This window comes from Leptodactylus fuscus, chromosome 3, assembly GCF_031893055.1.
Source record: "Leptodactylus fuscus isolate aLepFus1 chromosome 3, aLepFus1.hap2, whole genome shotgun sequence".
Lineage (NCBI taxonomy): Eukaryota > Metazoa > Chordata > Amphibia > Anura > Leptodactylidae > Leptodactylus > Leptodactylus fuscus.
Genome location: NC_134267.1, coordinates 189,652,437 through 189,669,636, shown reverse-complemented (window position 1 = coordinate 189,669,636; position 17,200 = coordinate 189,652,437). Strand labels below are relative to the sequence as shown.

Here is a 17,200-nt window from a genome sequence, read left to right as displayed (position 1 = left end):
GACAACATCTGTAATGAGTTTCTATGCTCTCCCAGTCTTTGCATGGGTTTCCTCCGGGTTTTCTGGTTTCTTCCCACACGCCAAAGTCATACTGATAGGGAATGTAGATTGTGAGCCCTATATGGGACAGTGACTGACAATGCCTATAAAGCACTATGGAATATCAAGCACTATACAAGCAAACTAAATAAATACATTAAAAAGTTTTATACTAAAACCAAGCTCAATACAAGCCTTCCTCTCTGGCTAATACAGGAGGACTAGTGGATCCACCATTATTACCGTACATGGCCGATTCAAAGATGGCCAGGTCCTGCAGGTAGACATGCACTGCTATATTATACATTATACTAGAAAAGGGGTACACTAAACAATATATAAGGTCTGTTTTTAACATATTATAATCATAGAAACAACCATCATCCCAGTTTGATGGTTTCTCTAATTCTTGGGACGCTTGCTCTTACTGAACTATTATTTACTCACTTCTTATGTGTCTTAAGGGTTACATCAAGCAGTGTCGTAAAAGAGCTGACATGTTCACGGATGAACAGCTTTGGACGATTTTTGGGAACATCGAGGACATCTATAAATTCCAAAAGAAATTCCTGAAAACATTAGAAAAGAGAATCATCAAAGACGCCCCTCATCTGAGCGAGATTGGCTCCTGCTTCCTTCAATATGTAAGTCATATTCTATATTATTGACCCATTATTGTTGTTATTGGAGTCTGGGCTGTGGCATTGGGAACCCAGACTGTCAACTCCTCTAATTTTTCAACCCTCCAGCTCCAACTTCAGCCCTGACTCTCTCATAAATGGCTGACTGTTTTTCTTGTCTTTTTACCACCAATCTATTCTGGCCAAAGTGGGGACATATAAGGAATTATTGTTCAAGCTGACTAGGGATCTACCCAAAAATGAATGACAATGTCCAGAAACATTGGTTCATATTTACTACTATGGCTATAATTCAGGGGTCGGCAACCCCTGGCACGCGTGCCAAGACTGGCACGCGAGGCATATTTTGCTGGCACGGCAGCCAGCCCGCAACTTTCATACACTAATTGAGAGAGAGAGCGTTCCTTCAGTGCTCTGCTAGAGCTGAGGTGTAGGACACGCCCCCTTCTCTCACTGCCCACCAATCAGAGGTGAGTCTCTCACTGCACAGGATAAGGTCTCTCCTGGACCTGCTGTTACACGTGAGGAGGAGCTCCTGCCGTCTGCAGCCCTGAGGAGAGAGAGGAAGCAAAGTGAAAGTAAAAACACCAGGTACGTGTGTGTTACTAACTATTCTTATTACTGTCAGGCATTTGGGGTTATTACTTTAGTTTTAGCAACTCCATGTGCCTCACATTAATAGCAGTTAACCCCATCATGTCCCTCACATTAACCCTGTGTGGCTCACATAAGGGTTACTGAGGTGTGAGACATATGGAGGTACTAATAAAGGACCTATATAATGAAGATATTCACTTATTACCTCCATATGTCTCACATATCAGTGTCCCTTATGTAAAGCACATAGGGGGTTAATGTAAGGGACATGATTTGGTTAACTGCTATTAATATGAGGCACATTGAGTTGTAACCTGCAATGCACATGACCAGACTCTTTATCTACAACTGTGGATAAAGTACAGACCTATATATTTCAATTGACCCATATATACAGCCATTCTTTTTGTGGCTGTATATCTGGGCCAAATTGAAGAGCTGAAAACTATTGAGCAGGTCCTATATGTGTCCTATACATCCCCTATATCTGTCCTATACATCCCCTATATCTGTCTGCATTTGCAGCCCTGTCAATTCATTTTAACATATAGGTCAGTGAAAACCACATCCGTGCCATTTATATGCAGGAGGCGCAAGGCTGAGGCCCCACATTGCAGAAATGCAGCGTTTTTGTTGCAGATTTTGATGCGGTTTATTTCAACCAAAGCTAAAAATGGCTACAGAAGGAATGGGAAATATATAGGAAGCTTCTTATATGTTTCCCTCCTGCTCAATCCACTCCTGGCTTAGGCTCAGAAAAACACAGCAAAATATGTAACAAAAAAAGCTGTGTTCCAACAACGTGAGGGCCTTAGGCTAAAGCCCCACGTTGCAGAAACAGCTTTTTTTCGTTGCAGATTTTGCTGTTTTTTTTTAGCCGAAGCCAGGAGTAGATTGAGCAGGAGGGAGACATATAAGAAGCTTCCTATATATTTCCCGTTCCTTTTCTAGCCATTCTTGGCTTTGACGGAAAAAAAACGCAGCTAAATCTGCAATAAAAAAAGCTGCATTTCTGTAATGTGGGGCCTCAGCCTTAGTGTGATTCTACTGGGTGGTGACACTGTAACTAGATGCAATTATAGCCAAATCCAGTTCCTGGGCACCAGTGCATTCACTTTGTTGAAAGTGTGACACCCATTAATTCCTGGCTGGGGTTTTTCTGTTACTGCACCACCAGGAACTAAAAGTGACTGAAATTAATCTGCGTTTCACTTAGGGAGTGTTCACACTACCGTCGGTGTCCGACAGCTAGTGTCCACTGCCACAGGTATGACCTTACTCTGCTCCCAGTCACATACATTACCACTAATTGTGGGTTACGCATGTACTTACATTGCTTCTAAAGGAAAAGAACATGTGTATTCAGGCAAATAGTGGTAAGTGCATGTGGCTGGGAGCACAGAATGACAGCACCTCTATGTTGTGGTTTGTGCTATATGACTTTAGTGTAGGTGTCGTCAGCTTTACAATTATTGCCCGGCACTCCGAGGACCTCATCTTTGATTTTTTAATTGAAATCGGCACGCCGAACAAAAAAGGTTGCCTACCCCTGCTATAATTAGATTCTGGTGTAAATGTGGTGCATCTTAGGCACACGTGTCAGAGCAACAACAGGCATCAATAACAGCAGTGTGGCAGCATGGTGGCTCAGTGGTTAGCATTGCAGCGTTGGAGTCCTGGGTTCATAACCTGCCAAGGACAAACTCTCCTGAATCCTTATAATCCCATCTAATTATACAGTATTAATAATTGTCTAATCAAATGTTTAAGAATAATTTCATTTTAGAACCAGAGTCTGCACCATCCAAAACTGACCTCAGTTGCGCTGCCCTGGTTGGGAGCATTGTTCTGATAATAGACTTTTGCCTTCTAGGTGTCATTGTGGTCATTATTTGGTGCCTCTATGAACGCCCTGTTTTTAGAAGTATATAGGGATCCACATAGGATCTATGGGACCTAATGTCTAATTATTTGTCTGACATGACATCATCTATGCTCCATGAATTTGCTTTTCCTCCCCAGCAGCATTCATAGACATATAAAATACTGCCATACCCCACATTTATTGTATCAATTCTCATGTCTAGTTTTATCATGTCTTATATGTTACACTTTTCTTTCAGCAAAATGACTTTCAGATTTATTCCGAATACTGCAACAACCACCCAAATGCCTGCACAGAACTCTCCAAACTGAGCAAGGTCAAGAAGTATGGCTACTTCTTTGAAACTTGCCGCCTGGTCCAGAAAATGATTGACATTTCTCTTGATGGTTTCTTGCTGACACCAGTGCAGAAAATCTGCAAATATCCCCTACAGCTTGCTGAGCTGCTGAAATATACCAACCCACAGCACAGGTATGAACAGGGGCTTACTGGGAATGTATGGAACCAAACTTTCTTAAGTGGCCCAATTTTCTAAAGACTTTAGCAGATTAGTTCTGCCCAACAGTAAAGGCGGCCATACACAATAGGCTTACATTGGATCTAACCTACAATCTTGGGAGGTTCAACCAATCAGTTATTGTGTATTGGGGTTATTCAGTTCTCCCCCAATGGCAGATGTCGCAGGAAAGAAGCACGAGGCAAAGTGATAAAGTGTCTAATGTGATGAATCTTCCTTCCATCCAGGGATTTTGCAGATGTTGAAGCTGCATTAAATGCCATGAAAAATGTTGCTAAACTGATCAATGAGCGTAAGAGGAGACTGGAAAACATTGACAAGATAGCCCACTGGCAGAGCTCCATAGAGGACTGGGAGGTAAGATCACTAATAGTTGTCACAGTCCTTTCATAGTCCCACAGTGATCCTCCACTTTCTGGAATAGATCCATAAGGCCAGTACTTAAAGCGATATTTCCATTAACATAATCTTATCTATGTTTGTAGATGATTAAAAGTTAAACATTTTTGCAAATATAAGTAGTTAAAAATTCTGCAGAGTTTTAAAGACTTTCTCTACTATCTTAGTGGTGACAGTCTGATGTCTTGATCGGTTGCCAATGGATATGAAAGTTTCTATGGTCTGGGACTTGTCAGGAGCACAGCTATGATTTTCTTATTGTAGCTGGGTTATCATGCAGGGACACTACATGTATGAGAAGATATCCCGGCCACAATAAGGAAATCATAGCTGATTCTCTGACCTTAAAAAGCTCCTGCATTCATGGCTGTATCCACTCGCAACCGATCAAGAAAACAGACTGTCACCACAAGATATTTAGAGAAAATCTTTAAAATGTTTCATTACTTATATTTGCAAAAATGTTTAACTTTTAACTATCTACAAATTTAAAAATGGTTATGTACACGGGAATACCCCTTTAAGTAGTTATCACTCTCTATATACTGTATACTAAGGCTATGGCTGTATCTCAAATCATGCATCATTGTGGGGATTCTCAAATTCATTGAGGTTTTTATAAGCATATGAGCACGCATGTAAGATTTGTCTATGAACAGTCTTGTTATTTACTAAGATCAGGGGCAGAAATGTGGGACTGACATTCGTATATTTGCCCCAGATGTGCAGTACTTATTCTTGCTTATCTCCATATGGATTACTGAGGTTTATCCGCAGGTAAACCACAGCATATCTTTGCACATGCACAATGAAGAAGGAACCTTTTGAATGGGGTGAAACTGGTAAAAATCTGTAACATATTAGTTTTTCCTAGTTGAAAATGTCTTCTTCATGCGGATTGTGTTTTCTACCCAATCCAGGTGTATTGTACTGTAGCTTGCTACAGATTTGCAGAGTGGAAACCCAATGTAAAGCCACAGCAAATCGTACACTTACTGATCTGTCAGCAGAGTATAGGCTACAGCTTACACCCTATTTGCAGATTGAGGAACTACTTTATGGGATTCCCAAATATCTTTCAATGTATGTTCTATCAAAGGGGTATTTCAATCTTGGCCAAACATTGCCAAGATGAGAATACAAGGTTCTTTCTCCACCAGGTTGAGAGTTATAAAACGGCGTAGAAGCGCTACATTTGTCTGTTTCCATACAGCATACATGTGAATAGGAATGGAAACAGAGTAACACAGTGAGCTACATTGTTTCCCTCACTATGGCTGTTATGTTACCAGTGTCGCTCACTGTGCTGCTCTGTTTCTGTAACTCGAAGTTAGTGCTAAGTTATGGAAAGTGAGAAACAGTCACGTTCAGTCTTCTCCATAACTCCTGACCACCTCAAGGAGACACGGCTATTTCATGAATGGCTGAGGTGGGAATAACCCTTTAATGATCAGCGCTCTCTAAGTGAAGATCTAGCTGTTTCCCTTTACCCCAGCTATAATTCATCTTGTAAAATTCCACATTTTATCACACTTCTGTACTTAAATATGATATTTCCTGCATTATCCAATGTTGGATTAATGGAAATTTGTTCTTAAAGTTCTTTTCACACATTTGTTACCAGGGTGAAGATATTCTGACAAGAAGCTCAGAACTTATCTATTCTGGAGAATTAACAAAATTCTCACAACTTCAATCGAAGGGGCAGCAGCGGATAGTGTTTCTCTTCGATCATCAAATTGTGTACTGTAAGAAGGTAATCCAGACACTATCCTTTTATTCTGTGTAATTTGTGTTCTGTATAGGTAATGGCGACAATGAAGACAAAGATTGAGAGTCGATATGAACACTAAAAATATTTTACTATTGTTAACAGGTACTTAAAGAGAACCAGATAAAAGCCCAATGTCATACATCATCTGATAGACACTGTCACCCTGAGCATTTTGGTGTTTTGTTTATGCAAAACTGTTCAGCCATTCCAAAGATATAAGCCCTTTTAGTGTTGATGCAAATTTAGGGTATACTAGACAAGTGGGTGCTTATTGGTGCTGCAATGTCTAACAAGACAGAGGTGGGTCTCTTGTTCACCCAGGGAGAAATAAGAAGGGGGGTGTAATATAGAAAAACGATTGAGAGGAGATAAGTCAGGTACCAAATAGAGGAGACGGAGTTGAGGCTTTATAAGGAGCAGCACAAATAAGAAGAGGTAGATTTGCTTTGGAAGACCAGAAGACTCCCCCACCCACCCAGTTTGTTGATGTGGAGAATTACAAGATATCTCCTTTTTGTTTCATGTGAGGCTGTATCACAGCAGGGGGTAGCATGTGCCCACCTTATGCTCAGGGTGATAGTACCTCAGGTAATGGAGGTCATTGGGTTTATCAGACGTGATGGCAGGTCCTCTTAAAGTTTTGATCCTAGAAACTATCCATAGATATCCCTTATATTAGCCATATTTAATAAACACTACATTTCGGTAAATGTTACATACATGAGGGCTTCTCTTACCTCTTTATATGGAGATTGCTCAAAAATGCTCTCCAGGGTTTATTCATGGCTCCAGTGTTGGCGTCCATTTTTTTTTTTTTCAACGACCCACCGACTTTCACAGTTATATCTGAAAATGGAGTTGTGTTTCTAATCTGGCAAAAAGTATAGAACGTTCTACATTTTCATGAATCATATCTTGCCATTAAACATCATTAATGTGAATATAGCTTTATTAGATATGAGGACTGGCACACAAATGCTCAAGAAAGTCCATATCAGTGCCAGAGTAGAGCTGAACCTTCAAATCTGCACCTAAGTAATGGGTTCTGTAGGGTAATAAACCATTCATACAATAGTAAACTATACCAATAGTACCAACATAGTGGAGATTCCAATACATACCTTGAGATATCAGGTAGATGGATAGAGGAGTAGACTTTAATCATTAACCCCTACTTGTTAGAGATGTGTAGTAAAATGTACTTTTTATATCCAGAATTGAGAAGTAGATATTACTATAGTGATGGAAATCTATCATGGCTATGGGTTATATACTGTTATATACTCTCAGGATATTCTACGACGGGACATCTTATATTACAAAGGCAAGATCAACATGGATGAGATGGAAATCATTAACTTAGAGGACGGCAAAGACAAAGACTTTAACATTACTGTGAAGAATGCCTTCAAGCTGCAGAGTAAAGTCTCTGAGGAGGTCCATCTGTTTCTGGCCAAGAAGCCCGAGCAAAAACAGCGCTGGTTGCAAGCGTTTGAGGAAGAAAGAAGACAGGTGCTACAAGACGAACAGACAGGTAACGATGAGTCTGAGGTTACGTACATCATGTACATTACATAAACGTGTTTGCCAATGTTCCAAATTTGCTGACCATCCTGAGTATTTGGAAACAATCCAGACCAAATTTGGGCATGTTCCAGCCTAAAAAGTGTTGGGGCCCCATCTGATTTATGGAAGGCCTTGGAGCGGTTATTGCATAGGGGTTTATTTTTCTTTATGTTTCTTTTGTTGATGGCCTATCCACAGAATAAGGTCATCAATAAACAGATCAGTGGGGGTCTGACACCCGGGACCCTGCTGATCATCTGTGTAAAGTGGCCAATGTTCTTGTGTGAGTGCTGTGACCCCTTCACTTTTTACATTGCACACCGTCTGATAGCGGCCATGTGATGTGCTTAAAGTCTCCCATTCAATTCAGTGGCACAAAGCGGCTCCTATCAATGAGATAACATGCAGTATAAACAGTGAAGGGGTCACAGCACTTGCAAATGCTGGAAATTGAATAACCCTCTAAACATCCCTATTTTACCAATGTAAATGTTGGTAAATATTCATAAATGTATGCAATGTCTAACAGTATTGAAGCTTAACTTAAATCTCTACATTTTTACTCCATTTTCAGGTCCAAACTTTTATGACAATGCATTTCCTGATATCATTTGAGAAAAGTTCCCATTCTCACAAATCCTCTGAAAAGTGAGAGTTTTAAAACAATTTGATGATTGCATAAAGCCACCACTAGGGGGAGCTGCATACTATTTTTTTTTTATACTTCTTTGTACAGAATGAATAGTAAATTCCTGAACTCCCCCTAGTGGTGACTTCAGAGGTCAACATGCACGTTAGACATTTCAGTTATTGCTAAAATTTAACTTGTTGTTAAATGTAATAAATGTCATTGCCTGAGGCCTTAAATTCCAGACTTTGTATTTGTTGTTGGTAAACCCATCTTTTAGCCATCAGCCTATATGACTCAGAAATCCACAGAACCATAGCCAGGCTAACTGGTATCTACTTCTAGGTTTCAGCATCAGTGAAATACAGCGGAAGCAGGCAATGATGAACGCTAACAAGCCGCGTCCTGCAGGAAAGCCAAAAGGTGAGTAGTGGTGAGGTGATAAAATACTGAGAACGTCATACAAGGAAAACATGGAAGCATACAGTTTAGTTTAGAAGTAGCTTAAAGGGGTTTTCCATATCCAACAGTCTTTATTATACAGGATAGGCTATCAGTATCTGTGGTGGTGGTCGGATATCTGGATCTTGCAGCGATCAGCTGATCCACATGACCCTGGGCGTGGCAAGCTACTCCTTTGGACGGGGCTAAAAGCAGAGCTCTGCCCAATAGTGCCCCTCGACTCCAAGTTACTGCAGTACTGAGCATATCACTTGTATAGAACCAGAGCTTTCTGTAACTTAAATTGGTCTAAAATTCAGCCTTGAATAATTGGTACCATATTTGTAGAGAGGACGGAGATGAGTTGTTCTGATACAGATCTTGAAATGCGCTGCACAGATAAAAATGCCAAAGCTGCAAATAAACCTTCCTTTCAACCTTCCTATATACTGGTTTTACACTACCGAGTCTTGGATGTGAGACTCATTCTATGTGTATGAAAGAGTTATCAGCTTGTCCATTATGCAGGGAGAAGGACTCCAAGCATTATAGTTATCTATAATAGGAATCCCTGGCTCCTCACTACATACTGTCCTCACAATAGAGGTACTGGGGCTCAGACCACCACCAATCGCATATGCTTGAGATAGGTCTCAATATTTATAGCCCACTAAACCCCTTCAAGATGTTACTGCATACTGTATTTATGTAGTAAGTGTTCTAGATCCACCACGTGGTGGCTGATACTACTTTATTATCTGTATGTTCTTGCATGTCATATGGAGCTCTGTATAAGATATTAGGAGCATCAACCACCATGACGCTAATTATCCTGGATCCAGCAGTACAGTCCTGAATTTAAGGCACAGTCGTAGGAATCTGGCTGTATGTAAAATACTGTGGAATGCAATGGTGGAGCAAAGACCGATCTGCTCTTCTCCTTCATTCACCCTGTGACCACTGCAGTTCTTGACTTGGCCCAGATAGGCGCTATACAGTAACATGTTCATGTGTACAAAACGTCATCCCTCTTTGTGTTCTTTGAAAGTTGGGAATCATTTTATGGCAGCCACTATAAAAATATGTTTTGAAAAGAATCAACATAAACTACATAAAAGAGGTGTTGCAGTTTCCTTGCTTTGCCCCTAGGAAGGCATAAGACAATAAACCGTGTCTGTTCGTTCGGCCAGGGATCCAGCGAGGAGTCTCCGCTCAGGTCCCCGGACACTGTTTGTCTGTGTCACTGGTGCTCCATTTGCCCAGAACATCACTGCTCAGCCACTGATAGACTGATACACTTCTGATCAGGCCATAGGAAGATAGGGGACCCGAACTGAGACTTTGCTGGATCCGTGGCCAAACAGACAGGCGGTTATGCCCTGTTTATTAGTTTCACTAAGGGTTAAAAAAAATAAATAGCTGAAACACCCTTTAAACATTCACATCTTTATAGCGCTGTAGAAGAAATTTTTTCCTCCTTCAGACATTCCTTAAGACATTCATTTATGCAGTGGATGAGCTCATTGGTAGGGCTGACTAATGTGTGATAAGAGGCTGCGAGATACAAGACATTTCTCATAGAACCTGTTTCATTTCACTTCCCAGCCATTAACAGGACATACTATGATTTCTGGATGAGACAGAAGCATCCCACATTGCCTGCCAACCTCCCACAGCAACAAGTCTTCATGCTTGCTGAACCCAAACGCAAACCCTCCAATTTCTGGCAGAACATCAGCCGTCTGACTCCCTTCCGAAAATAAAGGACCTTTTTGTGATCTGCTCTTGCATCCTGTACAAAGAAAGCACTTTACCCACAGTTGACAAAGTGCCCGTGCCTGGGACTCCGACTTTATCCTTCTACAGGGCATGGCGCTAGCTGGTACATTACTCCATATTTATTTTTTAGAAAGAATCGGACATATTTTACATGTTCTCTGTTGCTGCCTCTGATCCTCCGGGAAGTGTTGTAGTTTTACTCCGGGTTTTTTTGTTCTGTAATGTAATGAACTGTACTGTTGTTTTTACAATGTTTACCAGATGAATATTTTATGAACTCACATTTAATCTATACATTGAAGACTCAGAAGCGAGAGTCGCTATAGTTGACAATGAGTTTCAAAAAATGTATATAACCTAACAGGATATTAAACCTTATTGTAAGGTGAAGAGAAGGTTTTGGTGAAGAGCACTTATACACGAGGTCTATATTGTCTCTATATAGTTGATAAGGTTGGATAAAGACACACGCGTCCATCCAGTCCAACCTAGACATGGAGCTCAGACGAGACCTGAACTCCATGTAGTACAGATCCACTCTCCTGGGGTTACACTTATACAAGGCATGGTTTAGCTTCTGAGTTTGGCCGGCCATGGAACGAATGATCCTGTTCTATAGGGTGGACCATTTACGGGACATGCTTTAGAATCTTTTTAGGTCAGGACGTATACAATACAACACACTGCACTTACTGTATATAGTAGGGGCCTTCCTTTGTCTTCGGAGTCACATTTAAGTAAAATGGCCATCAGAGGAGTGTGAAAGGTGGCCATTGCACATAATTGAAGAAGGGCTTGCTAGACGGTTTAGAAAGGAAGGCTCTGGTTATATTACCTGTGCATTTATGGTGGGACTTACGTTGTACACCAGAGGGTTGTTGTAATACTACCGTTTATTACAGTAGGAATACATGGTGCCGCAAACATTGTTTCATGTATCCGCTCCAAAACACACCCCAAGAGTAAAACAAAAGATTATTGTGCTATGTCCAGTTTTATTCAGGGTGATGGTGAAGACTTGAAAGGAATTCTCTGGATCGTGCAGTAATTTGGTCCTGAGATCTATTCTAAGGACCTCACTACAACGTATAAGCACAATGTTTCTATAGATTACCTAAGACATACAATAAGATCAGACAAACAGTGACCACAGTAATCCAGAGAACACCTTTAGGACTAGTTCAGCTAGCGGGGGGAATCTCCCATTGAAGTCAATGGGAGCCTTTTTTGCAGGCGGATTTTGAGGTGGATTCCGCGTCAAAATCCACCTTAAAAAAAACTCCATGAGAACATACCCTAAAGGAGGACTTTTCACTGCCACCAATAACTCCAACTCTTGGCATCCTATAATAGGTGCTGATTCTGGTGCACTTGGAATTTTTTCTAGCCTCCATTGTTCCTGAGCAATAATTACTGTTTGTTTAATCTTAATTATGGTCTTTGCTGTCAAGTGAGCGGTCCTGAGTTGGAACAGAAAGACAGGGACCGCCCACTTGACAGTTGAGAGCATAACTGTGCTGAAATTTACAGTAATGATTGCCTGGTGGCAATGCAAAATGACCATGGCACCAGAATCACTGGAGTAGCGCCTACTGAAGAATGCAGAGTTGGAGTTAGCGGAAGCTCTTTAAGTGGGGTTAAAGGGGTCCATGGTAGAATGTTGTGCCATATTGCTAGGATATATCATAACTCTGTGATGATTGGGGGTCTGATCAATGACACCCCAAACCCTGACAAAGAAGGAACCAAAGCCAAAACTGTGAAGGACCTCTTCATTCTGAGGGTTGGTGGGGCTCGCCGGCCTGCACCTTTAGAGAGTGATGGCATATACTAGTAATATGCTACCACTTCCTATGGGGTAAAACAGTGATTTTAAAGGGGGCTTAAACAAATACCAGATTTTGAAGCAGGACTAGGGGAACAGAAGGAGGCAGAGACAGTATATACAGTCCTATGAAAAAGTTTGGGCACCCCTATTAATCTTAATCATTTTTTGTTCTAAATATTTTGGTGTTTGCAACAGCCATTTCAGTTTGATATATCTAATAACTGATGGACACAGTAATATTTCAGGATTGAAATGAGGTTTATTGTACTAACAGAAAATGTGCAATATGCATTAAACCAAAATTTGACCGGTGCAAAAGTATGGGCACCCTTATCATTTTATTGATTTGAATTCCCCTAACTACTTTTTACTGACTTACTGAAGCACAAAATTGGTTTTGTAACCTCAGTGAGCTTTGAACTTCATAGCCAGATGTATCCAATCATAAGAAAAGGTATTTAAGGTGGCCAATTGCAAGTTGATCTCCTATTTGAATCTCCTCTGAAGAGTGGCATCATGGGCTACTCAAAACAACTCTCAAATGATCTGAAAACAAAGATTGTTCAACATAGTTGTTCAGGGGAAGGATACAAAACGTTGTCTCAGAGATTTAACCTGTCAGTTTCCACTGTGAGGAACATAGTAAGGAAATGGAAGAGCACAGGGACAGTTCTTGTTAAGCCCAGAAGTGGCAGGCCAAGAAAAATATCAGAAAGGCAGAGAAGAAGAATGGTGAGAACTGTCAAGGACAATCCACAGACCACCTCCAAAGAGCTGCAGCATCATCTTGCTGCAGATGGTGTCACTGTGCATCGGTCAACTATACAGCGCACTTTGCACAAATAGAAGCTGTATGGGAGAGTGATGAGAAAGAAGCCGTTTCTGCACGTACGCCACAAATAGAGTTGCCTGAGGTATGAAAAAGCACATTTGGACAAGGCAGCTTCATTTTGGAAACAAAAATTGAGTTGTTTGGTTATAAAAAAAGGCGTTATGCATGGCGTCCAAAAAGAAACAGCATTCCAAGAAAAACACATGCTACCCACTGTAAAATTTGGTGGAGGTTCCATCATGCTTTGGGGCTGTGTGGCCAATGCCGGCATCGGGAATCTTGTTAAAGTTGAGGGTTGCATGGATTCCACTCAGTATCAGCAGATTCTTGAGAATAATGTTCAAGAATCAGTGACGAAGTTGAAGTTACGCCGGGGATGGATATTTCAGCAAGACAATGATCCAAAACACCGCTCCAAATCCTCAGGCATTCATGCAGAGGAACAATTACAATGTTCTGGAATGGCCATCCCAGTCCCCAGACCTGAATATCATTGAACATCTGTGGGATGATTTGAAGCGGGCTGTCCATGCTCGGCGACCATCTAACTTAACTGAACTTGAATTGTTTGTCCAAAATACCTTTATCCAGGATCCAGGAACTGATTAAAAGCTACAGGAAGCGACTAGAGGCTGTTATCTTTGCAAAAGGAGGATCTACTAAATATTAATGTCACTTTTCTGTTGAGGTGCCCATACTTTTGCACCGGTCAAATTTTGGTTTAATGCATATTGCACATTTTCTGTTAGTACAATAAACCTCATTTCAATCCTAAAATATTACTGTGTCCATCAGTTATTAGATATATCAAACTGAAATGGCTGTTATAAACGCCAAAATATTTAGAACTAAAAATGATTAAGATTAATAGGGGTGCCCAAACTTTTTCATAGGACTGTAAGACCTGCTGACTTTCATATCATCTGTGGAGTCGTCGGCAAGGACATGGCTACATATAACATCTGCTGCTTGTCTGCCTCCATTCACACAATGCCACTCAGAAGCAAATTTCTAATGCCTTGTATGTAGTGTACACACCATTCCTTCACAGATTTTATACCTCTTTATTATATACTGTTATCTTATATACTGTAATGACTTGCAAAATGGACATGAAGATTTCCTCACCGATACCCAAAGTGTCTTTTAGGCTTCAATCTAGAAATCTGAAAAACTGCCATACGCACTGTTCAGAGGCGTCCCCAGACACCCCTGATCTTTATGGGTACATTGTTTACAAGTGCTGCCTAGTGACTTCAGTGTGCTGTACTCAAGTACATTATGAGCCAGCTTCTAATAAAAGCCATCTTGGTGAAGTGGTGCCAATCGACAACCAGAACATTTACATCTCTCCAAACACAGATTTCTATAAGTTATACACATATCACCAAAGACCATGTAAGGGGGTCTCATATGTAACTTCTTCTAACCTCACCGTGACTCAAGTAGTATACAGCTGCTTTATCCAAGCCTTGACGCCCAGGAGTTTGTTATATTCCAGGCAGGGTATCATGGCCCTATTTGTAACTGAAGGCCTTTAGAAGAAAAATCATGGGAATCTGAGGTGACATCTACTATCAATGATTTACAGTGGAGGGGTACGGTGATCCTAATAAACAGAGAGGCGATGACATCATAGCTCATTTACAATGACATCACCTATCTCTTATATAACATCCATCACAATCCTCGTTCTCCGCGCACATACAACACATAAATTTAATCTTTTTTGTTCCTGCAGCATTTCCCCCTTGTCTTGCCGTCTATACTTCTCAAAATCAGGGCTGTGAAATTGGTAGGCCAATACATAACCATATTGACAATTGCATAAAACAGGACAAATATAAATAATAATGTTATTTCGAGGTCAGAGTCAGTTACTTTTTTTCCTGACTACGACTACAACTCTACTGTACTGCTGGAAATGGTTGATTTATTGTGTAGACTTCATCTGCAAAGGGTGTAGATATGTTGGGGCTTACAATGATGCCATCATAGATCACTATGATGCAGTAAAGGATATACAGACCAGACAGCACATAGTCATGGGAATTGGACCTGAGCCACTGTTGAACATTTTTGGAGGTGGTTTATCTCCCAAAGGACTGAGTATGATAAAATTCTGACTGCTCAATAATCTTTCCCTAAGACATCTGATAGGGGAAGGAAGCTCCATACAGAAAAGTAACGTCGTAAACTAATACCCTAAAGCTGACCATCCATATTAGACTTTAGTAGACCGACGTGGCCGATTTCTGCCTACAAAAAATATTGCAAATAACCATCCACGACAGCTAAAATAAAAAAATCTAACGTGTTGGAAATTTCGGGTTGTTACTTGGCCACAAATAAGTGTACGGCATCAATTGACATTTTGGACTCATTTTTCAAAACTTCTCCCATGATCGGGCGCTTTAGTTGTTTCTGCCAACCATTACCTGATAGATGTATGTATAGACAACCGAAGGGGGAGCTGCAAGACAAATAAACATGTAATTCATACATGGGGGACATGCAGTAACTCCAGTCTGGCAGCCTGACCCCAAAGCCAGCACCACAGACAGATAGGTTAGGAACCGGGATCAGTGTTTTTCCTTTCCAGGGCCACAGTTGCCCAGATATCGCTCTGAACATCCCAATGAGCTCTTTGGAGCAATGGCAACACTCTCATCGCTCCAAAGAGCTCACTTGTATATTGCTAAAAACTGATCTGCTGGATTCTGGCGAGATTCCCTTTACACGTACACTAGCAGGATCCTTGTGTGTATACATACTGTACATGTACACATGCAAGTGGCATTTTTCTATCACATCCAAGTATAAATTTGATGTGCCTAATCTAAAGCACCTGCTCGCCATTCATCCTCATGGGCCATGCAGACATCTGTGCATTGTTATTGCAGCAGCAACGTGTTCATAACCCTTCACCAAGTACGGTATTCCCATTTATCAGATTATATGCCATCTTTTCTACATATTAATATTGACTTTATTTATGAGAAATAACATGTATTGTGTATTTTTAACAATGTCTGTAATCTCACCTAGATGGACGGTATTAATTTCATGCTTGTTTTTTTGGAAACTATATATTTGTTCTTTACATAAATAAATTGCCTTACATAGTACAAACCTTAAAAGCCATAAACAACAAAACCGTGTTGGTGTCTTGTTGTCTGAACCTGAGCATCCTGGGCACTACCACAGGCAGGGCATATAGGGCATTCACCATCCCCTGTAGAGACAGTAGGATTGTCTCACAGTTATATCTCAGGTTACACGCTACTGATCGCTGGGGGTCCTACTTTTCACAAAAATGGGGACCTGGGTTTACTGTTTGAATGAAGCTATGGTTGTGCAGGAGAACAGAGACTAAAGTGTGGGACTGGAAAAATAGCTGAGCCTTGTATTCAGAATATCTCCATCAGCCACATACAGATTGCAATGCATAAGGTGAAATCTGCAACAGAAAATATCAGCTACAATTGGGCCCAGACTTTAGGGTGGATTCCTAAACTGAAAATTTTTTTGCAAAAGTTCCTGTGGCTGTCCAGACAACCCTGTACTGAAAAATGGAATTCATTTTCAGAGATTTCTCAAATATCTCCCCCCCCCCCCCTCCCCGTTTCTGGGTTACAACAATCAATGACCTATCCTAGGTATATTTCATCTTTATCAATTCGTGGAAGTTCTAACACACAGCACCTCCACTGATCAGCTGGTTTCAGCAGTTGACGCATAGAGAATGCTGCATGAACTGCATTAGTGTAGCCTAGCTTCCATTCAAAAGAATGGGAACTGATCTGCAGTACCGTAGTCTGCCTATTACACACAGAACAGTGCTGTCTGCTTCCTGCTCTGTTCTCTGTGCATCAGCCGCTCAGACTAGCTAATAAGTGAGGGTGCCGGGTGCCTAATCCAAACCATTATGGAAATCGATGACCTGTCCTTTGGAATAAGGTCAAGATTTTTTTTTATCCTGGAAAGGTAAGTTATGTTCACCTTCTCTAATATAGTTTCAGCATTGCCCCTACTGGCCTTCATTTTTTGGTTTCCATCAACATACAAATTGTGTTTGCGCAGCCAATCGCGGGCCATAGTAAGTAACTGGCTGAGTGACCAGTAAAGAAACCAGGAGGCACCAGTGTACAGGCGAAGGATTTTCCAATGGAGGAGGGAGGGGTCTGATGCAGGTCCTATATCCTGCTCTGTGACATTGAAATTGTACCCTCACTGAAGTCAATGAGGGATGGATGTCACTCAGAAGACGTGCA

General features: G+C 41.0%; 1 protein-coding gene across 1 annotated transcript in view; it reads left to right on the top strand.

Moving 5' to 3' along the window:
• The window catches only part of ARHGEF4 (Rho guanine nucleotide exchange factor 4), a 119,807-nt gene extending 108,830 nt beyond the window's left edge, over positions 1–10,977 (top strand). The window contains 8 exon segments of the mRNA XM_075268905.1: positions 504–683; positions 3,401–3,633; positions 3,907–4,036; positions 5,703–5,834; positions 7,143–7,386; positions 8,392–8,469; positions 10,093–10,190; positions 10,193–10,977. Coding sequence (XP_075125006.1) covers positions 504–683; positions 3,401–3,633; positions 3,907–4,036; positions 5,703–5,834; positions 7,143–7,386; positions 8,392–8,469; positions 10,093–10,190; positions 10,193–10,366 — 1,269 coding nt within the window. The 3' untranslated portion in view covers positions 10,367–10,977.
• The last annotated feature ends 6,223 nt before the right edge of the window (positions 10,978–17,200 follow it).